The sequence below is a fragment of the Buteo buteo genome, chromosome Z (genome assembly GCF_964188355.1).
Source record: "Buteo buteo chromosome Z, bButBut1.hap1.1, whole genome shotgun sequence".
Taxonomy (NCBI): Eukaryota; Metazoa; Chordata; class Aves; order Accipitriformes; family Accipitridae; genus Buteo; species Buteo buteo.
The window spans coordinates 58,351,290-58,364,170 of record NC_134204.1 but is presented as its reverse complement, the minus strand read 5'-3'; the positions used below and the strand labels follow the sequence as shown (position 1 = coordinate 58,364,170).

General features: G+C 37.0%; 1 protein-coding gene across 5 annotated transcripts in view; it reads right to left on the bottom strand.

The window, feature by feature from the left end:
- Nucleotides 1-12,881, bottom strand: part of LNPEP (leucyl and cystinyl aminopeptidase) — an 87,703-nt gene that overhangs the window by 27,388 nt on the left and 47,434 nt on the right. For 4 of the 5 annotated variants that reach the window (XM_075020779.1, XM_075020778.1, XM_075020782.1 and 1 more), the window contains 3 exons: nucleotides 10,717-11,557; nucleotides 6,742-6,880; nucleotides 1,752-1,883 (listed from right to left, as the gene is read on the bottom strand). In XM_075020779.1, the coding sequence (XP_074876880.1) occupies nucleotides 1,752-1,883; nucleotides 6,742-6,880; nucleotides 10,717-11,534 (1,089 nt within the window). In that variant the 5' untranslated portion in view covers nucleotides 11,535-11,557. Of the gene's footprint in view, nucleotides 1-1,751; nucleotides 1,884-6,741; nucleotides 6,881-10,716; nucleotides 11,573-12,881 lie in introns of all 5 variants that reach the window. The other variant, XM_075020783.1, reaches the window with a different exon arrangement.

Below are 12,881 nucleotides of genomic sequence, written 5' to 3'. Positions count from 1 at the left end.
TGGGTGCAAAATTTAAGCTCAAAAACAAAACATAAAAGCTCCCCAGGATCTTCTGGAGTTGAGAAAAATCTCATTGCATTAATAACACAGAGCAACTTTACTTCAACTCTAAGCTATCTTGTAACATTCATGACAATAAATTTATTCTGTGTGAACTGGTTGGCTCAAATTCTTTGAATCTCCCAGCCACAAATTGCTGGAAGCATTTTGAGAATGCATTTTGTTGAAAACATCATTATATGCTTCCTTCTTACAGTCTCCCTTGGCCTACAGACACTGTTGGCAACAGAACAACACACTAGCTAGACTTTGGCCTTACTTGGTATGACCATGCTTATGCTTTCTCCCTTTAAGCTGGCAAGTACTCTTATACATTGCTAGATCCCTTGTGTTTGGTGCCTTCTAAAGGTCTGCTGGACTTCCCTAGCTTGGCCAATATCTTGCTTCATGGTCAGAATGAAGAGGCACAGTTAAGAACCACTTTCCTTAGTCAGAATGTATCACTTGGTCTTCTCCTCTCCTACATGCCTCTGCCATAAAAGACTTCTGAATTATTGAAAATCCATGCAAGCTAGCCTCATTATTATGAACTAAGGAAAGCATACCACATAGATAGGTGTTTCAGGCTCTCTGCAAACACAAAACATTTAGTATACTGATCAGTTTTCTGTCTGGTAAAGAACTGGCTATATGATTTTACCAGAATACAGTTCAAATACAGACCTGAATAGCAGCCACAAGGAAAAAGAATAAAAAAAAAGAAAGTAGTGGTCTAACTTTTCAGGTTAGACCTGACAGTCTGTCCTATTCAGCTATAATTAGATATACTTGTCCAGGTTAGAATCAAAGCCTATTGACTGGTATCTTTACTTGTGTATATTGGATTAAAGAGAAGGCTGCTTCTCCTTCTGCAGTGCTACTAGCAGTATTCCCTCTGGCTCCTTCTAGGTTAAGTACTGGCACTTCTGACATTTCACCACAAAGGGGCAGTTCCTGCTAGAGAGTCATGAAAATCATTGCTCACATGAAACTCCTGCACCTCCTACAATAAGGAGCATCTCCTAATATTACCATGCTTTTAATTTAGTTACTTTAATTCCACGCATTGTAGGAACTGCTTACTGACCCTGCTGGCTATAACCCTGCGAAGGACAAAGATCTAACAGGACCAACTGTTTGATTTTTAGAACCTTTGGAAAAACAAAAACCCCACAATGAAATCATTGTATTCAAGTGACTAAATGCAGACTTAAAGTTAGTCTAAATTTGCTTTACTGTAGGCCATGGGTGTTTTTAGGTAGGTTATCTTAGCAGGAATAGAACATGAGCACTGCTTGAAACAGTATGTAGGCTTCCCTGGGAACGGTAATGTTTCTGTACATCATCTGAACAACTCCTGGTTTGTGTGACATTACTCCCTCAGAGTTGAAGCATTAAACTAAAAGTTTAAAGCTTCCACCTCTCAAAGCTCTTAGGAATTTTAGGTTTTGTAAACGTCCACTGTTAACAAGACCTGATGCTGAGTCTCTTGCTGTAAAAGTCTTCTCAATCTGGTATAAGCTCTGAAGTCAGTCCAATCTATAGCATTTGGCTTTTGTCCCCTATCTATGATGATTATAATAAAACCAAGAAAATAAATAAATTTAAATAAGACAGAGTTTGCTTGCTGGTTTGGGGATTTTTTTGTTTTGTTTTGATTGGCTTGTTGCCTTGGGATTGGTGAGGGAGAACTTAAAGTGGAATGTACATACCAGACTCCCATTAGTTTCCCTACTGATGTTTTTCAAGTCTGCAACAACAAAGGCTACTAGATAGGTGCTCATCTTCAAACTCACAAAAAACTCATCTTGAACAATTCCATTTGTCACAGGAGTAGTGGCTTTCTGCAGATGAAAGGAAAACATTGTTATTAATGTAGACAAAAGAACAATAAGACTTGCAAGGAATCAATGTTAAATCAAAGAATAATTTCTCGCTAGGAACAGTTTATCAGCAAACTTGCAAAGTATCTTTATATTTTAGTTGTGTTTCAGCAGGATAGATGATACTCACAACCTACTCATGGTGTAACAAAACCTAAGGAGACATGGAACATTTAAGCCTACATACCCCAAAATTATTTGTCAAGCTTTTATTATGTGGTATTACCAGACAACTGCATTGGTGGAGAAACCATCAATCTAATTTAGTTTAATCCAAAGTAAACATAAAGATTAGCATTAATTCAAGAGAGCTTTAGGCTAGATCAGAGACACAGTTAAACATAGCCTACTAAAAATACTGGTATTGCTTGAGTTAAACATTTGTCTCTTAGAAACCTATTCAAAACTAGGTAACCATACTCACTCATTAGTTTAAAACAACAGAACAAAAAAACCCCTCATACCCCCCCCCTTACAAATCAAAAAGAGATTACATTTTAAAAAATGAAGAAAACACAAGGTTTCAGTTAATTCAAAGCAAAAACATGCCCAGCTTAAACATACACTGCCAAAAGTAACCGTCTGGTCAGTCTTCTGAAGCAAAATACCATGGTGTATCTTAAATTACTTTTAGTGCAGAAGTTTTCTTTAATATTAGTGCTGGAAAGGCATGGTATATGCCTAAAAGTATTTTTCTGTATAGTTCTTCACAAACATAAATTACGTAAAGAATAAAGCAAAATGTTTAAAAGCACCGTAGTACAGAATAGTAAAGGTCTGGAAACGGGGATGGCAGTTCATGTGCCTTCTGAAACCTCATAAATAAGTTTGTTTCCAGAAACCACAAACATTTAAAAAACGACAACAACCTCAGTTTTAGACAAGATCTTTTCAAACCAAACAATGATTTAACATTTAACTGCCACTGAAAAATTGTCAGCCTTAAAGAGGAATAGATTTTTAAGTCTGAAGATATAATCAATATAATCACTTAGTCTGACCACTGCATAAGAACAGAATGCCATCATTTAATTCCTTCAGTGAATTCATAAATTTCTGCCTTTACCACAGCTCCATCTTTATCAAGAGGTGACACCCTATTTAAGAAAAACTACTGTGGCTGCACATAAACTGGTTCAAAAATCAGTTACCCTCATTTAAAAAAAAAAACACAAAACAAAACAAAACAACAAACAAAACCACAAAAAAAACCCACCACAAGCCCAAAACACACACTGTTTATTTCTAGCCTTAATGTGTGTCAGCCTCTATATATTGCCATATTAGCAACGTACATGCTAGTTGAGAAGGCCTGCTTCTGAGATGTCTTGTAGGTATTTACAGAAAATTATGAAGTTCACATTTAACCTTCCCATGGATAAACTAAAAAGTGTCTCCATTCAGCACAGCTTGCTACCAAGACCTGCAATTACTACAGAAAAATCTGTACCTGTTTTTTTCTTAACAGAAGTTTAAGTGTTTCTTTTCAGAAGTGAGCTTATCCTAGTAAAGATCTCACCAATGCAATACACTTCTATATAACATGATCATCTTATTTAATTTTCAAATTTCTTGTACAAGAATCAACACACTACCCTGTACTTACTGCATTGGGACCCTACACTACGTAACAGAATACCTAATCCAGGCTAAGTCTAAAATGTAAGAATTCAGCATGTGCTAGAGCACTTGTGAGATCAGGGAAAAAAACCACGAAATAAATCATAAAAACATGCCAATTAAAAGAAGCTTTGCATATAAAAATGCATTTTTATTACAAGAGAACTCACTGATACAAGAAATGCTGGTGAGGTAGCATACCATTTCACAGAAACTCTTCTGTCTAATTTCTTTATTTGTACAGTCACAACAATAAGGATTTTATTGTAATTCACACATGTAAGTTATCTTGACAAATTAAAAAACCCAAAGGAACCACTTCTGAACCCATTAACAGACTGCATGTTTGGATCTCATACAACAACAGAGGAATTGCACAGTATCAAGTTATCAGGGCATCAAGTTGGGGAACAAAACAAAAGAATATTGTTTGCAGTATAAGCAAGTGAGTAATTATCTTCGAGATATTGTCCATTAGCAAAACTATCAATTAACTTCCTCTGTATGTTCTTATATACCTTCTTGATAAATTCTAATTAAACCTGACCTGTTCTTTTGACACAAGAACTCACATTTGATCCCCAGCACTAAACATACAACTTCATTGTTTTAATGTCTTGTTTTTAATATTATTATTGTTCCACATCTGGAAGCTTTCTCAAATCTTTATCAATCATACAGATGATTTAACAGCCAAGTTCTAAAACAGAGATGAAAACAACGCAAGAAAATGCATGTGAAACTTTTAATATGGTCTTAAACATATTCTCACTGTAACAAGCTCAGTAAATGTTACAGAAAGAGAGGACAAACAGGAAGTTCAGTGGAAAGAGTCTGATACCAAGAACAAATGAAGCAAGACAGAGAAGGTGGGTTAAAAAGCAGAGAACCAGATGAGGGAGAAGCCTGACAAGATGGGAAGGAAGGAGAATTCTCAGCTTGAAGGAAGCACAGGACATTCTGCCTATGGCATTCATAGGTAGCTGAGCAAAAGGCACATAGTATGCAATGCAGAAGAGGAAGAAGCAGATCTGAAGGTAATTCAAGTTGTATAACAAACAGTAGCAGGAATCAAAACACCAAAAAGACATGCAAGAGAGGCATCATATAATTTAAAAGGGAATTCATGATGCAGGAATGGCATAAGTCATTGGAAGAACAATTCTATGTAGAGAAAGATGGGTAGGAAAAAGACGTTTTTTCCATGCAGTACAGGAACAGTCAAACAGCATATATCTAAACGTGACCAATCGGAAAAATCCATAACACCAATGTTTAAGATGATACAAATGTGCAATAACTACCCATTTTTCACTGCAAGTGAATGGGTACAAGGTCACATCTCCCAAATGTTCATTTTTCAAATGGCTTTCTATCTCCTTGAAAAACAAGTAGTGCAATGAATGCTACTCTGCAGCAAGAAAGGCTAGATAATTAAATGTAAATGGGTCCAGAAGTAAGGAGGAAGAAAGAGCTGCATTAATGACCTTGCAGTAAATGCGGCTCATCAGTATGTTCTCTCTGTGTGGATGATTCCTCATCGTGCACACACATAAAGTATACAATGTTAGTATCCACAGACAGCACCAAAAGAGCTACCGGATGCTTTGTAACAGCACTCAGAGTTGAGCAGGGGACAGATGGGATAGAGAGCAGCTCCTTCCTAAGCACAGAACCCCACAGACACATGCTTTGCAGGACTGCCAATGCAATGCAGAAGTTACGGGAGGATGCAAGACTAAGACAAGTAACAATCTGTCTTTTCCAGATTTAGTTCACATGTCCTGAGGCGTGACAGTCAGCTCTTTCCAAAGGAAGATTCTCTGACAGCAAATAATAACTCCCTAAACAAGAAATACAGAGTTGCTCTTTCAGGCATGTTGGTTGGACCACTTAACTCAAATCACAATTCTTGGCCACGGAGAGCTTGAGTAGCTTCTCTGCAGATTCTCTCAGGAAGACTGAAAAGCCTGCTCATATCTACTGACACTCACTGTTCACTGCATCAGGTGACCCACTTGCATAGTTTACTGGAAGACGCAATCTGAAATGTTACAGTCTTCCCCAATGCCACAAACACATGCAGCAGTTTCTCCTCCTAGCAGAGGAAAGCGAGTAAGCAGCCTTTCTTGTTTACGTAAAACAGGAGAGTTGTCCAGCAGAGCCTGTTTCTTCTTTCAGTGAAGAAAAGAGCAGCAAATAAAGTGCTTTTAGACCTGGACATAAACTAAGAGCTGCAAACCTGTTAAAGTAATGGTTGAGAATCACCACAAATCCAGGAACATAAACATTCATGCACTGTGAAAAAGATATTATTTCACAAGGTTGTAGTTATCTGCTTGGTTTTCAAAAACAGGGTAGCTACATTAGCACCTGAACTTATGACAGTGGTCTGGAACCACCAACACCAAGGGTGTAATTTTTTTTCACTGCTGCTTAGATCAATGCCAATTGTAATGAGTTTCTACTGGGTGACAAATGGTGGTAATGTTTAATGACAGAGGATCTAGTTCAGACACAGAGTAGGTAATAAGTCAGTCTTGCTGGTCTGTCTAAATGAATTAGGCTTCTGTAAATGTTTCTCCAAATCTCCAAAGGCTTAATGGCATAAAGCATCACTATAAAATTCAGATATGTTCTTACAAGATTTTGCCTGAAAAGATCTGGCTGAAGGAAATTCAGATGCCTCATTCATATTCTGGGGTTAACTCTGCAGTCACACCCTACTTCCCTTTGTTTAGGCTCAAAAGCACTTCCTTCAAGATCAGGCATATCTTTCACAGAGACTGTTGCTAGTTACACCAACTATTGATAAAGGTATTTCAGTATTCTGCATGTGTGTAGTACCAGCAAACACAGAAAACTCAAAAGTGAATCTGTTGAGACTGATGTAGAAAACAACAAAGTTCCTGCAAAATAATGATTCATTTAAATTCAACAGGAATCCCTCCCATAGCCATTCAACTGCCCCTGCAATAACATCCTACACTGTGCAGTGCATTGAACAGTTGCTTTCTCTACAAAGTTACTTAGTTCAAGTCTTCAGGGAAGAGACAGTTCTTTTATAATAAAGTCATACAGTTTACAGCTTATCTGCTCAAGTCAATCTCCTGGATGTTAATGCAACAAAAACACAATGTGAAGCACTTAGATTACCTAGGCAGCAGGTCTACTAAAATTTCTCTACAAAAGCAGGTACCTTTGGCATATTTGACAGAGTAGAAAGTTTCTCATCTCTTTTGATCTTGATTAAAAAAGTAGCTTTAAATGCTGGTTCATCAAAGCACGGAAAAGCAGATCTTGCTGCCAGAGGTTCAAACTGAGTTGCTGCAAACCACCTAATGGGAAGAGTACAGAATAGCAAATTAAGAATTATGAAAAAGATACATGTGAGTTTAATTATGACAGAACAGTCATTTTCTCACCAAACCTGATAACAGTTTGTTATTGGAGTAGTTTTCTTAATAGTAGATGACAGGCTTGGTCCGGTCAGAATAAATGTTTCATTAAAAAAATGTTTTTTTAAACCCCCCAAAATTTATTTATTTGAGGACTAACATGCTTGGCTTTTTTATTTCCTTAACAAAGAAGAATACACATGAAATAACACAATTACAGAACAATCACCAAAATATATGGCAGCCAGTTTCCAATAAGAGAGCACAAAAAGGAGATTCAAAAATGAAATTAGTGAGCATGCCCACTAAATGAAAGCTTTGAAACCCCAGCAGCAGATGGAGCTACAAGGAAACCTTTTCATCTAATTGTCATGCCTCCTCCTGCAGATGCTCCCACAGTTCATCTAACTGTATGCCTGCTGCCTTTGCCAGCTAGTAGATGGATTCTGTGTAACTTTATGCACTGCCTTGTCTCTGATCCAACAGCTAGTCATGTCACAAGACAACTTCTCAGAAGTTTACGTTCCTTCTCCAGTATTTTGATGCTAACTAGCTGCAGAAATTATGTGTTTTCCTAGAGACCATCTGTGATTTATGTTCTGCTCCTGCAAGACAAACCTGGGAGCTCAGCAAGAAGTTTGTGATTTAAGTCTTGTATTTACTGGAGCTAAACAGTGGTTCACATTACTTACAAAAAAAAAACAAACCAACAAACCCCCAAAAACTACTGCCAAGCTACCCACAAGTTTGGGTGGGGTGGGTCTTTTCTTCTACACCATGCGTCCAACATTTTTGGACATACAACTTCTCTGAGGAGGCATACTGCTGATAATTTATAAGATTAATCTCCATGCCTGCTTTCAACTTCTTACGCTGTTCTTCTCCCTCACTGACAATCTTGGTAAGTTTCCTTTTCTTTCTTTCCTTCACCCCAAGATTTTACAGAAGAAAAACAAGCAATAAAGAACCATTCTGCATAAAAAATATACATAAGGCCCAACTTTATTTATTTTATTATTTTTTTTTTAAATTTGCATCTGGCAACAGTAAGTTGTTTTGCCATTTGATAAATTTAATACTTTTGTGGCAACATAAAAAAATCTTCAAAAGATAATAAAACTAAACTAGAAGAAAAGACATTTTCTTGCAAAAACAGCTTGATAGCTTGAGTTTTATACCAAAAATGCAGTAACAACAGAGGTTGTCAAGGTAGCCTGTATTTGTAAAACCACTGACTTAAAGCATACAGAGACAAGGCCCCTAGAAATAGAAGAGGCAGGCAAGGCAATGGAAATGATATCAGCAAAGAGTTATCTGAAAAGGGTCTACTGACAAGCATACAAGTTAAAGCATGTGCTACATCCTGTTCCTGAATAGAAGCAGGTAGCATTGGACTGAAGGGGGACAAAAACTTAGCAACTTACTGACAGATCATCTTTTTCCTCTGTGAACACTTACACATTCTCTTTCTACTACAGTAAATATAAGGAGAAAACAAAGCTTCAGCTACATCAGAACAGGAAAAAATATGGAAATTCAAAAAGAGGCTAATCATTCAAGTGATTTTTGCCTTCTACACCTACTGTATTCTTACTCTAACTTACTTCATGGTACTGCATATCTTTAGTGTTTGCAATACGCTACGTAGCTCTATTTCATTTCATCTTGTGGTTATGTTCTTCTGATGCAATTTGCACCCTTTGTGATTGTTTATTATCCAATGCATTCTACAACAGCAACAACTTGCGGCATTTTTGTTGTAAAAATGGAGCTCTGAAACCTATCAGCAGTTTCCCAAGTGGCAACAGATTCTCTCTAATGATCATGCATACACCACAACATTTTAGCATAAGCTCAGGAACAGCCCTTTCATAAGAGGCTTATCAGCAGCACTTTACCTGGGGGATCTGAACAGTCATCTACATTTGCACCTCATTAAACACACCCACCTTCATTGGAGATGCAGGTAAACTAAAAAAGATAAGTAAACCTTTAACCCAAATTTATTTCTTAAAATTTCTCGATCTATTAAAGAAGGCCCCTTACACTGCCTCACATGAGGACCAACAGAAACACATCAGAGTAAAGAAGAGAGAGTTCCTGCTTTATCTCAGTTGCTGACCAACTCAAGAACCAACTTAAAGTTCCACAGTTCATCTGAATGTAGCAGATTTTGCATGTATTTGAAAATAACAGCTGCAGCTAACTTATTTCCTTGTACACTTTAGCACTATGTCATAGATCCACTAGGATCTAGATAAAGGGAGTTTTAAAGGCAAACTGTGAGTAAACTTTAGAAAAATAAACAACTTTGTGTTTAAATGTCTGTTGTTAATGCTTAGAGAGAGGCTTGCTGAATCCAAAACAAAATATCCTGGGTTTTTGTTTAGAGAACAGAATAGAAATACATTTTTCTTATGTTATGCAGCTTCCTAACAGCCTATGAAATCATGTTTACACTGAGTATCTTGTTTTGTTCATTTTTTTTAAACATGAGCTGTCATTGAGGGACTTAAAAAATTTAAACTTCAGCAGCATATAGTTATCATATCTCACTGCAGAGAGAAAAATTATGACCAAGTTTGGCACACTTCTTTTATTCTTAAAGGACTCTCACTGCAAAAGTTTCCAACAGTTCAATGAAGGGTCTTGTTTTAAGCAACTGAAAATAAATACAATCACAGCATGACCATCTTCCCATGGAATAATTTCAAGTTTATATTGTCAATTTGTAAAAGATTGGGCTGGTGGTGCTAACTGCAAGATCTGCCTTCCCCTTTAAGAAAACAAAATCTACTTATCAATATTTTAGGAATTTCCATACAAACTCTCTGTTGTTGCCAAGATTTGTAACAGTGATAATATTGACTTTTCTTGCTTTTTTCTTTACATCCCATTTAACTTTTTTTTTTCTTTTTTTTTTTTTTTAAGCTTAGATCTTAGCACAAGCTGTTAAGTATTTTATGTCTTTGCTCTACTTAGCAGTTGTTTTGTGGGCCCTTCAAAACTACTTTCCTGTCAGCTGGCCCTGGACTGGCCCATACTGTTTTTCCATCTTTCGTTTATTGCACTGCTCTGTTTCTACAAAACCTGCATGGACAATTACATGCCAACAAAGACATGAACGCTTTTAAGTACATGATCAGTGTAAGGCCTGTTTGAAGTGGGTAGTAGTGGCTGGCGATTTCATTTATCTTCTTCATAAAAAGCACTGATTCATGCTTTTTGAAAATGAGTGTGATGTTTCCCTTTTCTCCAGTCACTGGGGAGTTCACCTGAATGCCATGAATTTTCAAATACTATTGAGAGTGGCTTGACAACTACATCTGCCAGTTCCATTACGACTGTTGGATGCATCTCATTGGGTCTCATGGACTTATGTATGTTCAGATGTCTTAGATGGTCTCAAACCTGATCTTCTCCTACAATGGTGGGACTTTGTTCCCCCAGTCCCTGCCTTGAGACTCAGGGACTTGACAGATGTGGGAAGAATTTCCAGAGAGAAACTAAAAATTAAACAAACAGAAAGCCATGCCATAGCTACCTACAACCACTATACTACACTACATTTAAGTGACAGAGATGCTGCCCTGACTTAATGAACTCATCCATGAAAGACATTTTTCAGGTAGATTAATCAGGAGATTAAAGATTGATTTTGCTCAATAGGAATCAGTTGTAAGAAACACCCAATAGAAAAAGCAACCCTTTTTATTTCTATTATCAAAGCACAATCTAGAAGTGACAGAAAAGAGAAGCTGCATTTGTGGGCATACCTTTGCTTAGAATTCTCATCCTTGTAAGAAATTTTGTAAAAGCCATAATAGGTGTCTGATAAATTAGATGAATATTCTATGTTGACAGTGTAATTCTGTCCTACAAGAAGAGCCTCAGGAGCCATGACTGCAATCTGGTCATGCAATGGATATTCCAGGAATTCAACTGGCTTTGCTTGATGCCCTCCTGCTGAAGTAATGGTTGCCTTGGTGATATTAAGCCCTGAGCTGTGAAGTACAATCTTCCAAGTTACGTGGATGATGTTAACAACTATCTTTACAGAGCCTGTAAATTTCAGAGTAGTTAGGTTTGGCTGCAAGACAAGATCATAATGCAGTGGTACAACATCAGGAGGAAGTCTGATTTTTGCCCATGGAAATAGTTTTCCATTGGTTGCCAAAGGGTATATTAGTTCCATTGTATGATTTTTTTTATGACAGCCTTCTTTGGAAAAGGTACATTTGGGAAGAAGATAAATCGCCATTATTAATGAAACTGCAATCACAAGAACAACTGTGCAAACCACCATGGTCCTCGTAGAGGGCACCGAACATGACCCATTTGGATTTTGTCTATAGACAGACATATTATTCCGGAGACCTGAGCTTCTGTTCATGAAGGACATCCCCAGCAATTTTGCTGATGACTCATAATCCTCTTCATCATCATCTATTTCGTGCTCTCCAAGGCCACGCACCAATAGTCGGGAGCTCCTTGGTTCATATTCCACTTCATCTGGCTCCAGGGGATGTAAACAAGGCTCTTTGGCCAAGTCAACCACATCGGGCTCTTCTTCAAACATACTGTTTTCAATCATATTCCTGGGTAACTGAATTCGATCTGAAAAAGAAAAGACTATATGTTACATGATAAACAAAAGGCATGATTATAACACCTCGAAGACAGTTTACTGAATTACAGAATGGGAAACACTTTTACAGCACATACAATCACGAGCTCTTCAATTTTCTCTCTCAGGTTTGTTTCCAGAAAACATTTCTGTGCTTTTCTGCCTACTGTAATTTTTCATTCAGTATCTTCAGAGGGATGCTTCCGTTGCGCATACTCAATCACATATATTGCACCGTAACTGGGGATCAGCTATATCATTGCATAGCACTCACAGTTCATTGATGTCAGTGTCTTAACTACCTTTCCTCTACCTCAGTAAACTATTAGTATTCAACTAAATTAGTTAAAATAGAATATTCTTTATGTTGCAGGGTAAAGCACAGGCAGCCAATACAGTTCTAGATGTGTTTCTGAATATGCTAGTTACTGAGTTCTTTAATAGGGTAGAAAATCTGCCAATGTGCTGGCAGCTACACAAATAAAATATACATTTGACTTTTTTAAACTTCATTTTTCACACACACTTCGAAAAAGATAAAAAATATTTCTCACATAAAAGTGACAGTATAAAAATTATAGTTCCAATTGACATCTTCTTTTAAGATCTAGCTAATAGAACCCTTGAAACAATCCATGCAGGTAAATAGTTAAAACAGTGCCAATCACACTGTTTGTCTCCACAGAATTGGTCCTTAATAAATAACAGATCACTGAACATAAAAGAAGAATTGAAATTCATACCAAATTTTAAAAGCATCAGATACTCTCATATTCTACATGCAGTTATATCTTAATCAAACTTCTGGGCATGTCTATAACTGTTTATGTAAAAGGCTATCTTTCAGCTAAATTGCTCAGTGGAAAGTGGAAAAAATTAAAAACAATGTTGGAAAAAAGAATATACAGGGAATGGGATATGGACACCCAAAAGTAGCTAACTTAGGAGCAAGGCACTTTTTTTTCATACTGTATTTAATCCAAATCACTATGAGTAACATAGAAAGGATGTTGATTGGCTTTTGTTAGGACACCACAGAATTGTCTAGAGAACAAAATACCTCAAATGGAAAAGCCATTTATATGGAGATTTCTCTCTCCAAAAGCCCAAGAAATCCCATTATCAACTTTTTAGGGCCTTGAAATTACAGTTAATTTGAATTAGTCCCCTGTCACAGGTTCTAAGGGACTAGAGAAAACTTCTGTCCAACTGCAAGGCTTCAGAAATAAAACTATTCTCTTTCAGACATGAAGGTCTACTGCTAACTAAACAATAACCAAAATCACACCTCTATCTTCCACATTCTGTTTTCAG